General features: G+C 47.3%; 1 protein-coding gene across 5 annotated transcripts in view; it reads right to left on the bottom strand.

Moving 5' to 3' along the window:
- LOC134969735 (fibulin-7-like) overlaps positions 1-22,606 on the bottom strand; it is a 50,367-nt gene that overhangs the window by 635 nt on the left and 27,126 nt on the right. Inside the window, exons 1-7 of one of the 5 annotated variants that reach the window (XM_063945881.1) lie at positions 22,345-22,440; positions 20,780-20,907; positions 18,685-18,835; positions 18,007-18,177; positions 16,645-16,767; positions 3,577-3,714; positions 3,356-3,494 (exon numbers count right to left, since the gene is read on the bottom strand). In XM_063945881.1, coding sequence (XP_063801951.1) covers positions 3,356-3,494; positions 3,577-3,714; positions 16,645-16,767; positions 18,007-18,177; positions 18,685-18,835; positions 20,780-20,907; positions 22,345-22,351 — 857 coding nt within the window. In that variant the 5' untranslated portion in view covers positions 22,352-22,440. Of the gene's footprint in view, positions 1-3,355; positions 3,495-3,576; positions 3,715-16,644; positions 16,768-18,006; positions 18,178-18,684; positions 18,836-20,779; positions 20,908-22,288; positions 22,317-22,344; positions 22,441-22,606 lie in introns of those variants that run through there. The other 4 variants (XM_063945882.1, XM_063945883.1, XM_063945879.1 and 1 more) reach the window with 4 other exon arrangements.

Below are 22,606 nucleotides of genomic sequence, written 5' to 3'. Positions count from 1 at the left end.
GGTCATGGTGATGGAGCAGTTGCGATCTCTAGGATAATAGCATGGTTGGTGCACTGGTTAGCATTGCCGCCATGCAGCACTGAGGTTTTGGGTTCAATTCCCAACAAGGTCCTATCTGTGTGGAGATTGGATGTTCTCCCCCTGTTTGCATGGGTTTCCTCCCACAATCTGAAAACATACTGACAAATTAATATGATTGTGTCAGGAAAATGAACCCTAGTGTGTGTGGGGAGGGAAGGGGGGGGGGGGGGGGGGGAGTAGGGGATGGGCAAATATTCTCTGTAACATATATGCACCCATATAAAGATGCTTGGGCCGTGTGTAGTATTGTAGAGATAGTTAGGAGTTGGCTATATTAGATTCTAGGGCAGGGGAAGTTTGGAGCGGATTGCAATAGTCCAGATCAGTGTAATGAACACAACAGTACCAGTAGGTTCAGTTATTGGTGTCACACGCGACTCTTATGCAGTCCATAGTGTAACAATTTCTCTAACTCCCACATACATCATTGTAACTGCAGTCATCATCCCACCCAGACTATTGTAACCAGCACCTAACGTCATTGTAACTACAGTCATCCCACCCAGACTATTGTAACCAGCACCTAACGTCATTGTAACTGCAGTCATCATCCCACCCAGACTATTGTAACCAGCACCTAACATCATTGTAATTACAGTCATCCATCCCACCCAGACTATTGTAACCAGCACCTAACGTCATTGTAACTACAGTCATCCATCCCACCCAGACTATTGTAACCAGCACCTAACGTCATTGTAACTACAGTCATCCATCCCACCCAGACTATTGTAACCAGCACCTAACGTCATTGTAACTGCACTCATCCATCCCACCCAGACTATTGTAACCAGCACCTAACGTCATTGTAACTACAGTCATCATCCCACCCAGACTATTGTAACCAGCACCTAACAGCATTGTAACTACACTCATGCATCCCACCCAGACTATTGTAACCAACACCTAACGTCATTGTAACTGCACTCATCCATCCCACCCAGACTATTGTAACCAGCACCTAACGTCATTGTAACTGCACTCATCCATCCCACCCAGACTATTGTAACCAGCACCTAACGTCATTGTAACTACACTCATCCATCCCACCCAGACTATTGTAACCAGCACCTAACGTTATTGTAACTGCACTCATCCATCCCACCCAGACTATTGTAACCAGCACCTAACGTCACTGTAACTGCACTCATCCATCCCACCCAGACTATTGTAACCAGCACCTAACGTCACTGTAACTGCACTCATCCATCCCACCCAGACTATTGTAACCAGCACCTAACGTCATTGTAACTGCACTCATCCATCCCACCCAGACTATTGTAACCAGCACCTAACGTCACTGTAACTGCACTCATCCATCCCACCCAGACTATTGTAACCAGCACCTAACGTCATTGTAACTGCACTCATCCATCCCACCCAGACTATTGTAACCAGCACCTAACGTCATTGTAACTGCACTCATCCATCCCACCCAGACTATTGTAACCAGCACCTAACGTCACTGTAACTGCACTCATCCATCCCATCCAGACTATTGTAACCAGCACCTAACGTCATTGTAACTGCACTCATCCATCCCACCCAGACTATTGTAACCAGCACCTAACGTCATTGTAACTGCACTCATCCATCCCATCCAGACTATTGTAATCAGCACCTAACGTCATTGTAACTACAGTCATCCATCCCACCCAGACTATTGTAACCAGCACCTAACGTCATTGTAACTACAGTCATCATCCCACCCAGACTATTGTAACCAGCACCTAACAGCATTGTAACTACAGTCATCATCCCACCCAAACTATTGTAACCAGCACCTAACAGCATTGTAACTACAGTCATCATCCCACCCAGACTATTGTAACCAGCACCTAACAGCATTGTAACTGCACTCATCCATCCCACCCAGACTATTGTAACCAGCACCTAACGTCATTGTAACTGCAGTCATCCATCCCACCCAGACTATTGTAACCAGCACCTAACGTCATTTTAACTACAGTCATCATACCACCCAGACTATTGTAACCAGCACCTAACGTCATTGTAACTGCACTCATCCATCCCACCCAAACTATTGTAACCAGCACCTAACGTCATTGTAACTGCACTCATCCATCCCACCCAGACTATTGTAACCAGCACCTAACGTCATTGTAACTGCACTCATCCATCCCACCCAGACTATTGTAACCAGCACCTAACGTCATTGTAACTGCACTCATCCATCCCACCCAGACTATTGTAACCAGCACCTAACGTCATTGTAACTGCACTCATCCATCCCACCCAGACTATTGTAACCAGCACCTAACGTCATTGTAACTGCACTCATCCATCCCACCCAGACTATTGTAACCAGCACCTAACGTCATTGTAACTGCACTCATCCATCCCACCCAGACTATTGTAACCAGCACCTAACGTTATTGTAACTGCACTCATCCATCCCACCCAGACTATTGTAACCAGCACCTAACGTCATTGTAACTGCACTCATCCATCCCACCCAGACTATTGTAACCAGCACCTAACGTCACTGTAACTGCACTCATCCATCCCATCCAGACTATTGTAACCAGCACCTAACGTCATTGTAACTGCACTCATCCATCCCACCCAGACTATTGTAACCAGCACCTAACGTCATTGTAACTGCACTCATCCATCCCATCCAGACTATTGTAATCAGCACCTAACGTCATTGTAACTGCACTCATCCATCCCACCCAGACTATTGTAACCAGCACCTAGCTTCCTCCTCATGCAGAGTACGGTCACCAGACCTCATCTGACTTCAGCAATGACCACCTCCGATATTCCCCTTACTACATTCAGATTACTGCAAGTAATGCCAGCATACGGCTCACCCCCTGGAATCTGAATTGCTGTTTTCTTTTGGATTCTGTCCCATCTACATCCAGCTTCGCACCACCCAGGAGAACTTCTGACATCTGAGTTATTATATCACACAAGTGCCCAGGGTGCGTGTCCCAGTGTCACGCGGGTGCTCTAAACGCTGGAGATTCTAGTTGCTGCTGAGAATCCTCTGTTCTAGCTACTTTCATGGCGTGCTGAAAGCCTGACGTACAGGCAGCACCTGACTTAATGAACGTGGCTGGTAGACATAGGTTAAGGCCTCCATCCATGTTCATCTGATTTGTGGACCCCTGTGGTAACTCCTCCTGCTCTCATTTGGGGCCTGTGTCAGTTGGCTTCAAGCCCGTCTTTGCCTTGTTCTCTGCCCCAACCATTACCATCGGTACATTCTGCCCCCTTACGTCCCACTTGCAGACCCCATACTCACTGTGCCGAGGTCTTGATGTATGTAGTGTTCTGCTTGGGTTTCGGGCAGTCTGGCCGGACACACGTGACACCGCCGAATAAATTAACGCACTTCTCCCCTCCCACACACGTGGACTGGTTGGAGACGCATTCATCTATATCTGAGAGAAAAGGGAGAAGCCACCTGGTGATGGGGGTGGTGAAGTATCTGCCCGGGTATCTGTGCCCTGTAGCCTGTCTTACCGTGGCAGCTGTTCTGCTGGGAATCCAGGGTATACCCTCGCGGACACACACAATGGTACGAGCCAAGAGTGTTGACGCATTCATGGACACAGATCTTGGAACCTGCTTTTCCCTGGTACAAGCCACATTCATCTACGTCTGCAGGGCGATAAAGGCGTGAATGGGAATTTATAAGGAACAACATGACAACTCCATATACAGTGATCTGGGAAGTTGTGTAGGGCGGCTGATGCAGCATTGCAGTTAATGCAAGCACGGAAATAATGCAGCTGTTCGGCCGTGTGCACAGTTGCACATCCCTAGCCGTCAGCGTGCCTCGGTACCAGCTCTATACCTGGAGCAAAAGATCCTTCCAAAGGTAGTGGGATAACTGTGCACTAACAGGTCCGCATAGCTCGATACATAGCTTACGCAGCCACAGCGCCACCTCAGACCTCGGAGCCTACATGAAAACACCCAGCTACAGCCAATCAGCTACAAGTGGAGATGCGGATGAGTTCCGCTCATGGTTGCATACGTTCGGCCATGTCCTAAAAAATTGCAAGATCTGCCCGCAAAACGGAGATGTGAGCAGCGCTGAGTGGGGTATCGGAGAAGAGGAAGTGACAGGAGTCATATATGGTATAGTCTGTTAGTAAAGAAATGACAGAACGGGGGAATAAGCTGCACATTGACACATGTTCCTCCCTATATAAGGCAACTATGGGGGAATAAGCGGCACATTGACATACGTTACTCCATATACAAGGCAAATATTGGGGGATAAGCGGCACATTGACACGCATTCCTCCATATATAAGGCAACTATGGGGGAATAAGCGGCACATTGACATACGTTACTCCATATACAAGGCAAATATTGGGGGATAAGCGGCACATTGACACGCGTTCCTCCATATATAAGGCAACTATGGGGGAATAAGCGGCACATTGACATGCGTTACTCCATATACAAGGCAAATATTGGGGGATAAGCGGCACATTGAGGCGCATTCCTCCATATATAAGGCAACTATGGGGGAATAAGCGGCACATTGACACGCGTTCCTCCATTTATAAGGCAACCATGGAGGACTAAGCAGCACATTGAGGGGCATTCCTCCATATATAAGGCAACTATGGGGGAATAAGCGGCACATTGACATGCGTTACTCCATATACAAGGCAAATAGGGGAATAAGCGGCACACTGACGCGCGTTCCTCCATATATAAGGAAACTATGGGGGAATAAGCGGTACATTGACACGCGTTCCTCCATATATAAGGCAACTATAGAGGAATAAGCGGCACATTGACGTGCGTTCCACCATATATAAGGCAACTATGGGGGAATAAGCGGCACATTGACACGCGTTCCTCCATATATAAGGCAACTATGGGGGAATAAGCGGCACATTGACACGCGTTCCTCCATATATAAGGCAACTATGGGGGAATAAGCGGCACGTTGACGGGCGTTCCTCCATATATAAGGCAACTATGGTGGAATAACCGGCACGTTGACACGCGTTCCTCCATATATAAGGCAACCATGGAGGAATAAGCAGCACATTGAGGTGCATTCCTCCATATATAAGGCAACTATGGGGGAATAAGCAGCACATTGACATGCGTTACTCCATATACAAGGCAAATATTGGGGGATAAGCGGCACATTGACGCACGTTCCTCCATATACAAAGCAAATAGGGGAATAAGCAGCACACTGACGCGCGTTCCTCCATATATAAGGCAACTATGGGGGAATAAGCGGCACATTGACACGCGTTCCTCCATATATAAGGCAACTATGGGGGAATAAGCGGCACATTGACATGCGTTACTCCATATACAAGGCAAATATTGGGGGATAAGCTGCACATTGACGCACGTTCCTCCATATACAAAGCAAATAGGGGAATAAGCGGCACACTGACGCACGTTCCTCCATATATAAGGCAACTATGGGGGAATAAGCGGCACATTGACACGCGTTCCTCCATATATAAGGCAACTATGGGGGAATAAGCGGCACATTGAGGCGCGTTCCTCCATATATAAGGCAACTATGGGGTAATAAGCGGCATATTGACACGCGTTACTCCATATACAAGGCAAATATTGGGGGATAAGCGGCACATTGAGGCGCATTCCTCCATATATAAGGCAAATAGGGGAATAAGCGGCACATTGACACGCGTTCCTCCATATATAAGGAAACTATGGGGGAATAAGCAGCACATTGAGGCGCGTTCCTCCATATATAAGGCAACTATGGGGGAATAAGCGGCACATTGACGGGCGTTCCACCATATATAAGGCAACTATGGGGTAATAAGCGGCATATTGACACGCGTTACTCCATATACAAGGCAAATATTGGGGGATAAGCGGCACATTGACGCATGTTCCTCCATATATAAGGCAACTATGGGGGAATAAGCGGCACATTGACACGCGTTCCACCATATATAAGGCAACTTTGGGGGAATAAGCGGCACATTGACACGCGTTCCTCCATATATAAGGCAACTATGGAGGAATAAGCGGCACGTTGACGGGCGTTCCTCCATATATAAGGCAACTATGGTGGAATAAGCGGCACGTTGACGGGCGTTCCATATATAAGGCAACTATGGGGGAATAAGCGGCACGTTGACGGGCGTTCCTCCATATATAAGGCAACTATGGGGGAATAAGCGGCACGTTGAGGCGCGTTCCTCCATATATAAGGCAACTATGGGGGAATAAGCGGCACATTGACACGCGTTCCTCCATATATAAGGCAACTATGGGGGAATAAGCGGCACGTTGACGGGCGTTCCTCCATATATAAGGCAACTATGGTGGAATAAGCGGCACGTTGACACGCGTTCCTCCATATATAAGGCAACTATGGGGGAATAAGCAGCACATTGAGGCGCATTCCTCCATATATAAGGCAACTATGGGGGAATAAGCGGCACATTGACATGCGTTACTCCATATACAAGGCAAATATTGGGGGATAAGCTGCACATTGACGCACGTTCCTCCATATACAAAGCAAATAGGGGAATAAGCGGCACACTGACGCGCGTTCCTCCATATTTAAGGCAACTATGGGGGAATAAGCGGCACATTGACACGCGTTCCTCCATATATAAGGCAACTATGGGGGAATAAGCGGCACATTGAGGCGCGTTCCTCCATATATAAGGCAACTATGGGGTAATAAGCGGCATATTGACACGCGTTACTCCATATACAAGGCAAATATTGGGGGATAAGCGGCACATTGACGCATGTTCCTCCATATATAAGGCAACTATGGGGGAATAAGCGGCACATTGACACGCGTTCCACCATATATAAGGCAACTTTGGGGGAATAAGCGGCACATTGACACGCGTTCCCTCATATATAAGGCAACTATGGGGGAATAAGCGGCACATTGACACGCGTTCCACCATATATAAGGCAACTTTGGGGGAATAAGCGGCACATTGACACGCGTTCCTCCATATATAAGGCAACTATGGGGGAATAAGCGGCACATTGACACGCGTTCCTCCATATATAAGGCAACTATGGGGGAATAAGCGGCACATTGACATGCGTTACTCCATATACAAGGCAAATATTGGGGGATAAGCGGCACATTGAGGCGCATTCCTCCATATATAAGGCAAATAGGGGAATAAGCGGCACATTGACACGCGTTCCTCCATATATAAGGAAACTATGGGGGAATAAGCAGCACATTGAGGCGCGTTCCTCCATATATAAGGCAACTATGGGGGAATAAGCGGCACATTGACGGGCGTTCCACCATATATAAGGCAACTATTGGGGAATAAGCGGCACATTGACACGCGTTCCTCCATATATAAGGCAACTATGGGGGAATAAGCGGCACGTTGACGGGCGTTCCTCCATATATAAGGCAACTATGGTGGAATAAGCGGTACATTGACACGCGTTTCTCCATATATAAGGCAACTATGGTGGAATAAGCGGCACATTGAGGCGCATTCCTCCATATATAAGGCAACTATGGTGGAATAAGCGGTACATTGACACGCGTTCTTCCATATATAAGGCAACCATGGAGGAATAAGCAGCACATTGAGGCGCATTCCTCCATATATAAGGCAACTATGGTGGAATAAGCGGCACGTTGACGTGCGTTCCATATATAAGGCAACTATGGGGGAATAAGCGGCACGTTGATGGGCGTTCCTCCATATATAAGGCAACTATGGGGGAATAAGCGGCACGTTGAGGCGCGTTCCTCCATATATAAGGCAACTATGGGGGAATAAGCGGCACATTGACACGCGTTCCTCCATATATAAGGCAACTATGGGGGAATAAGCGGCACGTTGACGGGCGTTCCATATATAAGGCAACTATGGTGGAATAAGCGGCATGTTGACACGCGTTCCTCCATATATAAGGCAACCATGGAGGAATAAGCAGCACATTGAGGCGCATTCCTCCATATATAAGGCAACTATGGGGGAATAAGCGGCACATTGACATGCGTTACTCCATATACAAGGCAAATATTGGGGGATAAGCTGCACATTGACGCACGTTCCTCCATATACAAAGCAAATAGGGGAATAAGCGGCACACTGACGCGCGTTCCTCCATATATAAGGCAACTATGGGGGAATAAGCGGCACATTGACACGCGTTCCTCCATATATAAGGCAACTATGGGGGAATAAGCGGCACATTGAGGCGCGTTCCTCCATATATAAGGCAACTATGGGGTAATAAGCGGCATATTGACACGCGTTACTCCATATACAAGGCAAATATTGGGGGATAAGCGGCACATTGAGGCGCATTCCTCCATATATAAGGCAACTATGGGGGAATAAGCGGCACATTGACACGCGTTCCTCCATTTATAAGGCAACCATGGAGGACTAAGCAGCACATTGAGGGGCATTCCTCCATATATAAGGCAACTATGGGGGAATAAGCGGCACATTGACATGCGTTACTCCATATACAAGGCAAATAGGGGAATAAGCGGCACACTGACGCGCGTTCCTCCATATATAAGGAAACTATGGGGGAATAAGCGGTACATTGACACGCGTTCCTCCATATATAAGGCAACTATAGAGGAATAAGCGGCACATTGACGTGCGTTCCACCATATATAAGGCAACTATGGGGGAATAAGCGGCACATTGACACGCGTTCCTCCATATATAAGGCAACTATGGGGGAATAAGCGGCACATTGACACGCGTTCCTCCATATATAAGGCAACTATGGGGGAATAAGCGGCACGTTGACGGGCGTTCCTCCATATATAAGGCAACTATGGTGGAATAACCGGCACGTTGACACGCGTTCCTCCATATATAAGGCAACCATGGAGGAATAAGCAGCACATTGAGGTGCATTCCTCCATATATAAGGCAACTATGGGGGAATAAGCAGCACATTGACATGCGTTACTCCATATACAAGGCAAATATTGGGGGATAAGCGGCACATTGACGCACGTTCCTCCATATACAAAGCAAATAGGGGAATAAGCAGCACACTGACGCGCGTTCCTCCATATATAAGGCAACTATGGGGGAATAAGCGGCACATTGACACGCGTTCCTCCATATATAAGGCAACTATGGGGGAATAAGCGGCACATTGACATGCGTTACTCCATATACAAGGCAAATATTGGGGGATAAGCTGCACATTGACGCACGTTCCTCCATATACAAAGCAAATAGGGGAATAAGCGGCACACTGACGCACGTTCCTCCATATATAAGGCAACTATGGGGGAATAAGCGGCACATTGACACGCGTTCCTCCATATATAAGGCAACTATGGGGGAATAAGCGGCACATTGAGGCGCGTTCCTCCATATATAAGGCAACTATGGGGTAATAAGCGGCATATTGACACGCGTTACTCCATATACAAGGCAAATATTGGGGGATAAGCGGCACATTGAGGCGCATTCCTCCATATATAAGGCAAATAGGGGAATAAGCGGCACATTGACACGCGTTCCTCCATATATAAGGAAACTATGGGGGAATAAGCAGCACATTGAGGCGCGTTCCTCCATATATAAGGCAACTATGGGGGAATAAGCGGCACATTGACGGGCGTTCCACCATATATAAGGCAACTATGGGGTAATAAGCGGCATATTGACACGCGTTACTCCATATACAAGGCAAATATTGGGGGATAAGCGGCACATTGACGCATGTTCCTCCATATATAAGGCAACTATGGGGTATTAAGCGGCACATTGACACGCGTTCCACCATATATAAGGCAACTTTGGGGGAATAAGCGGCACATTGACACGCGTTCCTCCATATATAAGGCAACTATGGAGGAATAAGCGGCACGTTGACGGGCGTTCCTCCATATATAAGGCAACTATGGTGGAATAAGCGGCACGTTGACGGGCGTTCCATATATAAGGCAACTATGGGGGAATAAGCGGCACGTTGACGGGCGTTCCTCCATATATAAGGCAACTATGGGGGAATAAGCGGCACGTTGAGGCGCGTTCCTCCATATATAAGGCAACTATGGGGGAATAAGCGGCACATTGACACGCGTTCCTCCATATATAAGGCAACTATGGGGGAATAAGCGGCACGTTGACGGGCGTTCCTCCATATATAAGGCAACTATGGTGGAATAAGCGGCACGTTGACACGCGTTCCTCCATATATAAGGCAACTATGGGGGAATAAGCAGCACATTGAGGCGCATTCCTCCATATATAAGGCAACTATGGGGGAATAAGCGGCACATTGACATGCGTTACTCCATATACAAGGCAAATATTGGGGGATAAGCTGCACATTGACGCACGTTCCTCCATATACAAAGCAAATAGGGGAATAAGCGGCACACTGACGCGCGTTCCTCCATATTTAAGGCAACTATGGGGGAATAAGCGGCACATTGACACGCGTTCCTCCATATATAAGGCAACTATGGGGGAATAAGCGGCACATTGAGGCGCGTTCCTCCATATATAAGGCAACTATGGGGTAATAAGCGGCATATTGACACGCGTTACTCCATATACAAGGCAAATATTGGGGGATAAGCGGCACATTGACGCATGTTCCTCCATATATAAGGCAACTATGGGGGAATAAGCGGCACATTGACACGCGTTCCACCATATATAAGGCAACTTTGGGGGAATAAGCGGCACATTGACACGCGTTCCCTCATATATAAGGCAACTATGGGGGAATAAGCGGCACATTGACACGCGTTCCACCATATATAAGGCAACTTTGGGGGAATAAGCGGCACATTGACACGCGTTCCTCCATATATAAGGCAACTATGGGGGAATAAGCGGCACATTGACACGCGTTCCTCCATATATAAGGCAACTATGGGGGAATAAGCGGCACATTGACATGCGTTACTCCATATACAAGGCAAATATTGGGGGATAAGCGGCACATTGAGGCGCATTCCTCCATATATAAGGCAAATAGGGGAATAAGCGGCACATTGACACGCGTTCCTCCATATATAAGGAAACTATGGGGGAATAAGCAGCACATTGAGGCGCGTTCCTCCATATATAAGGCAACTATGGGGGAATAAGCGGCACATTGACGGGCGTTCCACCATATATAAGGCAACTATTGGGGAATAAGCGGCACATTGACACGCGTTCCTCCATATATAAGGCAACTATGGGGGAATAAGCGGCACGTTGACGGGCGTTCCTCCATATATAAGGCAACTATGGTGGAATAAGCGGTACATTGACACGCGTTTCTCCATATATAAGGCAACTATGGTGGAATAAGCGGCACATTGAGGCGCATTCCTCCATATATAAGGCAACTATGGTGGAATAAGCGGTAAATTGACACGCGTTCTTCCATATATAAGGCAACCATGGAGGAATAAGCAGCACATTGAGGCGCATTCCTCCATATATAAGGCAACTATGGTGGAATAAGCGGCACGTTGACGTGCGTTCCATATATAAGGCAACTATGGGGGAATAAGCGGCACGTTGATGGGCGTTCCTCCATATATAAGGCAACTATGGGGGAATAAGCGGCACGTTGAGGCGCGTTCCTCCATATATAAGGCAACTATGGGGGAATAAGCGGCACATTGACACGCGTTCCTCCATATATAAGGCAACTATGGGGGAATAAGCGGCACGTTGACGGGCGTTCCATATATAAGGCAACTATGGTGGAATAAGCGGCATGTTGACACGCGTTCCTCCATATATAAGGCAACCATGGAGGAATAAGCAGCACATTGAGGCGCATTCCTCCATATATAAGGCAACTATGGGGGAATAAGCGGCACATTGACATGCGTTACTCCATATACAAGGCAAATATTGGGGGATAAGCTGCACATTGACGCACGTTCCTCCATATACAAAGCAAATAGGGGAATAAGCGGCACACTGACGCGCGTTCCTCCATATATAAGGCAACTATGGGGGAATAAGCGGCACATTGACACGCGTTCCTCCATATATAAGGCAACTATGGGGGAATAAGCGGCACATTGAGGCGCGTTCCTCCATATATAAGGCAACTATGGGGTAATAAGCGGCATATTGACACGCGTTACTCCATATACAAGGCAAATATTGGGGGATAAGCGGCACATTGACGCATGTTCCTACATATATAAGGCAACTATGGGGGAATAAGCGGCACATTGACACGCGTTCCACCATATATAAGGCAACTTTGGGGGAATAAGCGGCACATTGACACGCGTTCCCTCATATATAAGGCAACTATGGGGGAATAAGCGGCACATTGACACGCGTTCCACCATACATAAGGCAACTTTGGGGGAATAAGCGGCACATTGACACGCGTTCCTCCATATATAAGGCAACTATGGGGGAATAAGCGGCACATTGACACGCGTTCCTCCATATATAAGGCAACTATGGGGGAATAAGCGGCACATTGACATGCGTTACTCCATATACAAGGCAAATATTGGGGGATAAGCGGCACATTGAGGCGCATTCCTCCATATATAAGGCAAATAGGGGAATAAGCGGCACATTGACACGCGTTCCTCCATATATAAGGAAACTATGGGGGAATAAGCAGCACATTGAGGCGCGTTCCTCCATATATAAGGCAACTATGGGGGAATAAGCGGCACATTGACACGCGTTCCTCCATATATAAGGCAACCATGGAGGAATAAGCAGCACATTGAGGCGCATTCCTCCATATATAAGGCAACTATGGGGGAATAAGCGGCACATTGACATGCGTTACTCCATATACAAGGCAAATATTGGGGGATAAGCTGCACATTGACGCACGTTCCTCCATATACAAAGCAAATAGGGGAATAAGCGGCACACTGACGCGCGTTCCTCCATATATAAGGCAACTATGGGGGAATAAGCGGCACATTGACACGCGTTCCACCATATATAAGGCAACTTTGGGGGAATAAGCGGCACATTGACACGCGTTCCTCCATATATAAGGCAACTATGGGGGAATAAGCGGCACGTTGACGGGCGTTCCTCCATATATAAGGCAACTATGGTGGAATAAGCGGTACATTGACACGCGTTCCTCCATATATAAGGCAACTATGGTGGAATAAGCGGCACATTGAGGCGCATTCCTCCATATATAAGGCAACTATGGTGGAATAAGCGGTACATTGACACGCGTTCCTCCATATATAAGGCAACCATGGAGGAATAAGCAGCACATTGAGGCGCATTCCTCCATATATAAGGCAACTATGGTGGAATAAGCGGCACGTTGACGGGCGTTCCATATATAAGGCAACTATGGGGGAATAAGCGGCACGTTGACGGGCGTTCCTCCATATATAAGGCAACTATGGGGGAATAAGCGGCACGTTGACGGGCGTTCCTCCATATATAAGGCAACTATGGTGGAATAAGCGGCACGTTGACGGGCGTTCCATATATAAGGCAACTATGGGGGAATAAGCGGCACGTTGACGGGCGTTCCTCCATATATAAGGCAACTATGGGGGAATAAGCGGCACGTTGAGGCGCGTTCCTCCATATATAAGGCAACTATGGGGGAATAAGCGGCACATTGACACGCGTTCCTCCATATATAAGGCAACTATGGGGGAATAAGCGGCACATTGAGGCGCGTTCCTCCATATATAAGGCAACTATGGGGTAATAAGCGGCATATTGACACGCGTTACTCCATATACAAGGCAAATATTGGGGGATAAGCGGCACATTGACGCATGTTCCTCCATATATAATGCAACTATGGGGGAATAAGCGGCACATTGACACGCGTTCCACCATATATAAGGCAACTTTGGGGGAATAAGCGGCACATTGACACGCGTTCCTCCATATATAAGGCAACTATGGGGGAATAAGCGGCACATTGACACGCGTTCCACCATATATAAGGCAACTTTGGGGGAATAAGCGGCACATTGACACGCGTTCCTCCATATATAAGGCAACTATGGGGGAATAAGCGGCACATTGACACGCGTTCCATCATATATAAGGCAACTATGGGGGAATAAGCGGCACATTGACATGCGTTACTCCATATACAAGGCAAATATTGGGGGATAAGCGGCACATTGAGGCGCATTCCTCCATATATAAGGCAAATAGGGGAATAAGCGGCACATTGACACGCGTTCCACCATATATAAGGAAACTATGGGGGAATAAGCGGCACATTGACACGCGTTCCTCCATATATAAGGCAACTATGGGGGAATAAGCGGCACGTTGACGGGCGTTCCTCCATATATAAGGCAACTATGGTGGAATAAGCGGTACATTGACACGCGTTCCTCCATATATAAGGCAACTATGGTGGAATAAGCGGCACATTGAGGCGCATTCCTCCATATATAAGGCAACTATGGTGGAATAAGCGGTACATTGACACGCGTTCCTCCATATATAAGGCAACCATGGAGGAATAAGCAGCACATTGAGGCGCATTCCTCCATATATAAGGCAACTATGGGGGAATAAGCGGCACATTGACATGCGTTACTCCATATACAAGGCAAATATTGGGGGATAAGCTGCACATTGACGCACGTTCCTCCATATACAAAGCAAATAGGGGAATAAGCGGCACACTGACGCACTTTCCTCCATATATAAGGCAACTATGGGGGAATAAGCGGCACATTGACACGCGTTCCTCCATATATAAGGCAACTATGGGGGAATAAGCGGCACATTGACACGCGTTCCTCCATATATAAGGCAACTATGGAGGAATAAGCGGCACGTTGACGGGCGTTCCTCCATATATAAGGCAACTATGGTGGAATAAGCGGCACGTTGACGGGCGTTCCATATATAAGGCAACTATGGGGGAATAAGCGGCACGTTGACGGGCGTTCCTCCATATATAAGGCAACTATGGGGGAATAAGCCGCACGTTGAGGCGCGTTCCTCCATATATAAGGCAACTATGGAGAAATAAGCGGCACGTTGAGGCGCGTTCCTCCATATATAAGGCAACTATGGGTGAATAAGCGGCACATTGAGGCGTGTTCCTCCATATATAAGGCAACTATGGGGGAATAAGCGGCACATTGACACGCGTTACTCCATATACAAGGCAAATATTGGGGGATAAGCGGCACATTGACACGCGTTACTCCATATATAAGGCAACTATGGGGGAATAAGCAGCACATTGACACGCGTTCCTCCATATATAAGGCAACTATGGGGGAATAAGCAGCACATTGAGGCGCGTTCCTCCATATATAAGGCAACTCTGGGGGAATAAGCGGCACATTGAGGCGCGTTCCTCCATATATAAGGCAACTATGGGGGAATAAGCGGCACATTGACACGTGTTCCACCATATACAAGGCAAATATTGGGGGATAAGCGGCACATTGACACGCGTTACTCCATATATAAGGCAACTATGGGGGAATAAGCAGCACATTGACACGCGTTCCTCCATATATAAGGCAACTATGGGGGAATAAGCAGCACATTGAGGCGCGTTCCTCCATATATAAGGCAACTCTGGGGGAATAAGCGGCACATTGAGGCGCGTTCCTCCATATATAAGGCAACTATGGGGGAATAAGCGGCACATTGACACGTGTTCCACCATATACAAGGCAAATATTGGGTGATAAGCGGCACATTGACGCATGTTTCTCCATATACAAGGCAAATAGGGGAATAAGCGGCACCCTGACGCGCGTTCCTCCATATATAAGGCAACTATGGGGGAATAAGCGGCACCCTGACGCGCGTTCCTCCATATATAAGGCAACTATGGGGGAATAAGCGGCACGTTGACGCGCGTTCCTCCATATATAAGGCAACTATGGGGGAATAAGCGGCATGTTGACGGACGTTCCTCCATATATAAGGCAACTATGATGGAATAAGCGGCACCCTGACCCGCGTTCCTCCATATATAAGGCAACTATGGGGGAATAAGCGGCACGTTGACGCGCGTTCCTCCATATATAAGGCAACTATGGGGGAATAAGCGGCACGTTGACGGGCGTTCCTCCATATATAAGGCAACTATGGAGGAATAAGCGGCACGTTGAGGCGCGTTCCTCCATATATAAGGCAACTATGGGGGAATAAGCGGCACATTGAGGTGCGTTCCTCCAATTACAAGGCAAATATTGGGGAATAAGCGGCACATTGACACGCGTTTCTCCATATATAAGGGAACTATGGGGGAATAAGCGGCACATTGACGCGCGTTCCTTCATATACAAGGCACTTATTAGGGAATAAGCGGCACATTGACACGCGTTCCTCCATATATAAGGCAAATATAGAACTAATGGCACTATACTGGAAACTGCTGAGGAGGAAATGGATCTAGGAGTCACTATTTCATATGTTTATGTCCTTAGGCGCTGTGGACCCCTTGTGGCGCCATATAAATAAAGAATAATAATTACACAGTGAGGAAACAAGAGCAGTTCTCTTGTGTGCTATAGATCAGGGTTACATTTTAGCAGATGCTATCAAGCCAGGAAGATGCCATTAGGCAGCGACACCAAGTAATAGAGCAGCTCTATGAAGAGTGGTTACCCTGGCAGGTGGCTCCAGCCTGGATGGTGTAACCCGCATCACAGGTGCAGTGCTGCGTGCCATAGAAAGAGGAACACTTGGCTGGACGGAGGGAAGAGGCGTTTCTCGTAGACGCTGTCTCTGCTGGAGGGGAAACAGATAAAGGAAGAAAAGGAACTAAGCAGTGATCAAAGTGGAGAAATGAGCCAGTGGAGAAGTTGCCCATGGCAACCAATCAGCATTGACGTAACAATTATAATTTGCATACTATAAAAGTATACAGAGCAGCTGATTGGTTGCCATGGGCAACTTCTCCATTGGCTCACTTCTCCGCTCTTATCACTGCTTAGTACATGTCCCCCTCAGTCACATAACAGAGAGGAGGAGCAGCCTGACCTACCATCTGTGTCACCTACTACCCCATCCTGCCCACACTGATCCCACTGCCCCTTCCTGCCCACACTGATCTCACTGCCCCTTCCTGCCCACACTGATCCCACTGCCCACACTGATCTCACTGCCCCTTCCTGCCCACACTGATCCCACTGCCCCTTCCTGCCCACACTGATCTCACTGCCCCTTCCTGCCCACACTGATCTCACTGCCCCTTCCTGCCCACACTGATCCCACTGCCACTTCCTGCCCACACTGATCTCACTGCCCCTTCCTGCCCACACTGATCCCACTGCCCCCTCTGATCCCACTGCCCCTTCCTGCCCCCTCTGATCCCACTTCCCCTTCCTGCCCACACTGATCCCACTGCCCCCTCTGATCCCACTTCCCCTTCCTGCCCACACTGATCCCACTGCCCCTTCCTGCCCACACTGATCCCACTGCCCCTTCCTGCCTGCTCTGCCCACACTGATCCCACTGCCCCGGCACTGCATCCTTCCCTGCTCCTGGAACCAAGTACATGTTACCGGGGCCTTGTGGTCACATGCAAGGGTCAGTGACTTGTCCGCACAGCGCCTCTGTCTCCTGAGAGAGAGCAAAGGTCTTTTATTCTGGGACCACACAGGCATTTGGTATAATACCTGCGTCCCGTTCCAGTGGTGCTCTATTAAGTGACGGATCAATTGGCTGTCGGGGCATGCTGGGACTTGTAGTTTTATTGGAAGTGGAGAACCACAAGATGTCCTCCTCTTTTCCTTATTTATAATCCCTGATTCTCTTTCCGACAGTAGTGTTATACTTATTAGAAATGTGTCGGTATAGAATAGACAGATGGGTTGGAAAGACTATACGTATATATACATATACGCCTGCAGTTATAGGAGGGTTCTATGAAGAAATGTTTCTAGAAATTTTATGTACAATACACAGTGAATGTTTAGACCCCTCTATAAGAGATCCACCAGCACCTGAGTCTCCCGGGAAACATACCTGTACAGGTGGCCGGCTGCCCACTCCAGGTCTGGTTATCCAGGCAGGTTCTTGTTTCAGAGCCAAGCAGACGGAACCCAGGGTCACACAAGAAATGCACCTCATGTCCTACCTTCAGCTTTCCGCCCAGCATCCTGCCATGCCGTGGGTGCTTTAACTGAGGACAGTTGTCTAGGGTAAAATAAAACCAATGCTGAGGAGACCTGATGGCACAACCCTAGTACCAACAATGGTCCTTGCAGAACTGCGTACTGGACATATTTATCCCAAGTACCAAATTATCCCACTCAAATTTGTTGGTTCTAAGTCCCTGATTTTGTTATATCAGTCATAAGCTCATAAGCTTACTCTAACAGCTTATTTTCTGAGAATATCAGGGAACAATTAAATTCCAGGTGATGTTACATCACCTTCATTTCACATCTTCACCTCAACTTCACTGGCACACTCGTAGGGCTGCACAGGAACATAGGTGAGGTTATGTAGCATCACCTGGAATTTAGTTTCCGCCAATGAGTTTTGATGCGTGGTGTGTTAGTAGCTGTATGTTGTGAGTTTTGTTGTCAGAGACACATGCACACACACTTATGAACATGTAGCCTCTTTCCCCACTAATCACTCATTTGCAATTTTACATTTTTTAATGGAATATATGGGTTTAATCTGGATAAAACCCACCTTTTACGTTTCCTTTCTGAATATGTTCCCTTAGTTGGTTAAGTCTTTTGCTGAGGGACCTCATTCCTTGTATGTACGAGGCTTCATGGTCAGTGAGCAGTTTCTGGATCTGGCGCAGGACTCTGAGAGCCTCTCGCTTCTCCGTACAAGCCTAAGGGTACAGAGCTGTGTCTCTGACTTGTTCATGTCCATCAACTGACATAACCAAGATGTGAGGTGGCTAACATCGAGACTACACTAATCCATCTACTGACTAAACTAACATCTAGAGATTACATGTATCCACCTACTGAGGTGACTAACACCTGTAGACTACACTTATCCACCTCCCTAGGTGACCAGCACCTAGAGACTACACTTATCTATCTACCAAAGAAACCAACATCTAGAAACTACACTTATTCATCTACCAAGGAAACCAGCATCTACTGAGGTGGCTAACATCTAGAGACTACACTTATCCACCTACAGAGGTGACCAACACCAAGAGACTTCACTTATCCATCTACCGAGGAAACCAACAGCTAGAGCCTACACATCCATCGACTGAAGAAACCAACATCTAGAGCAGAGTTTCTCAAACTCGGTCCTCGGGGGCCCACACAGTGCATGTTTTGCAGGTCTCCTCACAGAATCGCAAGTGAAATAATTAGCTCCACCTGTGGACCTTTTAAAATGTGTCAGTGAGTAATTAATACACCTGTGCACCTGCTGGGTTACCTGCAAAACATGCACTGTGTGGGCTCCCGAGGACCGATTTGAGAACCTCTGATCTAGAGACTACATTTATCCATCTACCCAAGAAAACAACACCTAGAGACTATACTTATTCACCTCCCAAGATGACCAACATCTACAGGCTACCCGTATCCATCTACCGAGGAGACCAACATCTAGAGACTACAATTATCCATCTTCCGAGGAAACCAACACCTAGAGACTACACATCCATCTACCAAGGAAACCAACATCTAAAGACTACATTTATCCATCTACCGAGGAAACCAACACCTAGAGAACTACACTAATCCACCTCCCAAGATGACCAACACCTACAGACTACCCTTATCCATCTACCGAGGAAACCAACACCTAGAGACTACACTTATTCATCTACCGAGGAAACCAACACCTAGAGACTACACTTATCCATCTACCGAGGAAACCAACATCTAGAGACTAAACGTATCCATCTACTGAGAAAACCAATATCTAGAGTCTACACTTATTCATCTACAGAGGAAACCCAACACCTAGAGACTACACTTAATATCTACTGAGGTGGCTAACATCTAGAGACTATACTTATCCACCTACTGAAGTGACCAACATCTAGAGTCTACACTTATACACCTCCCAAGATGACCAACACATACAGACTACACTTATCCATCTACCAAGGAGACGAACATCTAGAAACTACACTTATCCATCTTCCGAGGAAACCAACACCTAAAGACTACATTTATCCATATACCAAGGATACAAACATCTAAAGACTACACTTAACCATCTACTGAGGAAACCAACAGCTAGAGACTACACTGATCTATATACCAAGGAAATCAACATTCAGAGACTACAATTAACCATCTACAGAGGAAACCAACAGCTAGATCATGGGTTCTCCACTGATCTAGAGATTACACGTATGCCTCTACTGGGCTAACCAATATTTAGTCCAGTGATGGCTAACCTTGACACTCCAGCTGTTGTTGAACTACACATCCCAGCATGCCCTGCTACAGTTTTGCTATTTGGCCATGCTAAAACTGATACAAAGCATGCTGGTATGTGTAGTTCAACAAAAGCTGGAGTATCAAGGTTAGCCATAACTGATCTAGTCCATTATCTGAGGCAACCAACATCTAGGGACTACACTTATCCATCCACCGAGCTAACCAAAATCTAGTAGTGACAGGTGTCCATCATCTGAGGTAACCAAGATCGAGAGGAAACACGTAGGTACCTACTGAGGTAATCAACATCTATAGACCTGTATCAATCTGAGATATCCATTGTCTGTAACCACCATACCAATTAATTTTGCTCCTGAACCACCTCATTTAGCTGTTGCTTTCCGAGCCATACTCACTTCTTGTCCTCCTCGGGTCGGGCTTGTCTGTCCATCACAGTTATACAGTAGCTGGAGGGAGACACTCACCAATAGAAAGACCTTCAGCATTGTGTTACAGAAATCCTGGAACCAGCACAGAATTGTCACTACAAAAACCAATGTAATGAGGGTTACAGGAAAAGGCTGGCCGCCCACTTCAACCTGGACAGACAGAGCCCCCAACATATACACCCCAAGAGACAGTAACTATAATTATTATTTATTATTAGCAGTTTCTTATATAGCGCAGCATATTCCGTTGCGCTTTACAATTAGAATAATCAAAACTCTGTTTCCCTCTGAGACTAGAAATCTGTGTTATGGTGTTACCGTAGCCATTGGCGTATTTACTTAACGTGTTACTGATTATTATTTCTAAGTGTCGATACACGGAAACCTGGAAACGCTAGCATGACGCAGATCACGCAACGGTGGTGGGAGCTGGGGCTTTATAGACCCCATATGTGTCTGTGCAGGTGCCAGTATAATTCCCTCTCTCCTTCCACACAGCACAGACCTGTACAGCACACGCCAGATGTGACACATGTATGTAAACTGTATAATGCAGGGGTCAGGGAACTTTATTATCTTTCACCCCAAAATATATTTAGGTACGCCGACGTTACCCCCTTGATTTGAAAGGAAGGAAATCATATACTATTGTGCATATATACCTGTTATCACTGTTTATATGGCATTTCTGAGATACTGTGTGTGTTTGTATGTATATATATATATATATATATATATATATATAAAAAAAATGGTATTCTTTTCGCCAATTATTTAGAATGGGTTAATTAACACTTCTCCCCAAAACACCAGAGTGAATGTAAGAAAGATGGATGAGTGGGGGGGGGAGGAGTGAAGGGGGGGGGGGGGGGTGACACGACTTTTAGGAGACAAATGGTCACATCCTCACCTAAGTAACGTCAGTGGGAATTTCCCACTGTTCTGTGTGTGAGTTGGCGGGCCGCGGGCAGGACAGCGCAGGGCGGCCATGAGGGAGCGCGGTGTGACGTCAGTACGTCACACCACGGCCAGGAACAGAGCACAGGGCGGCCAGGAGCACAGCGCAGGGCGGGCAGGAGGGAACGCGGTGTGACATCAGCACATCAAATCGCGAGCCGGCCGGTGCTGGATGGGGCTGTGTCTCGGCAGCGCGACCATCCATTACCCCCAGGAATTTCCTTTTTACCCCATTTGGGGTAATTTACCCCTGTTCCCTGACCACTGGTATAATGTGTATAAACCCAGACAATCCTTCATCCTGCTCCTCAGAGTTCCCCTGTACAAACTGCTCTCTTGCGAGTAATGGAAGGGATATAATAGGGGTTAAGGGCACTGAGAACATGGAAATAAACACTTAACAGACAGACAGAACAAATATTCAAGCCCAAAACTGGGATCATGCAGGACCCAATTCCCTAAGTCTGAAGCTGGAAATGACAAATAATGCCACCTTACAGGCTGTGCCCAGACACTTACCGTGAAGCTGGAAATGACAAATAATGCCACCTTACAGGCTGTGCCCTGACACTTACCATGCATCAGCAGCCGGGGGTGTGAAGGACGAGGCAGAGGTATTCAGCCTGCAGCAATCACTGCCTCCCCAATTCCTCCCCAGCCAGGAGGAGTCACCTCTGCACATAAACAGCTGCACAGCAAGACGTCTTGTTTCTTAGGACAATCTGCAGAATATCTCATCAATACAGACATGACTCTGCAGAGCGTCGCTTCTCGGCAAGGTGCCGCAGGGTATCACCACTCGTCAGACTCAAGCCGATTTGAGGGCGTGTTTGAGGC

This window comes from Pseudophryne corroboree, chromosome 11, assembly GCF_028390025.1.
Source record: "Pseudophryne corroboree isolate aPseCor3 chromosome 11, aPseCor3.hap2, whole genome shotgun sequence".
Lineage (NCBI taxonomy): Eukaryota > Metazoa > Chordata > Amphibia > Anura > Myobatrachidae > Pseudophryne > Pseudophryne corroboree.
This window is presented reverse-complemented; position numbering and strand designations above follow the sequence as displayed.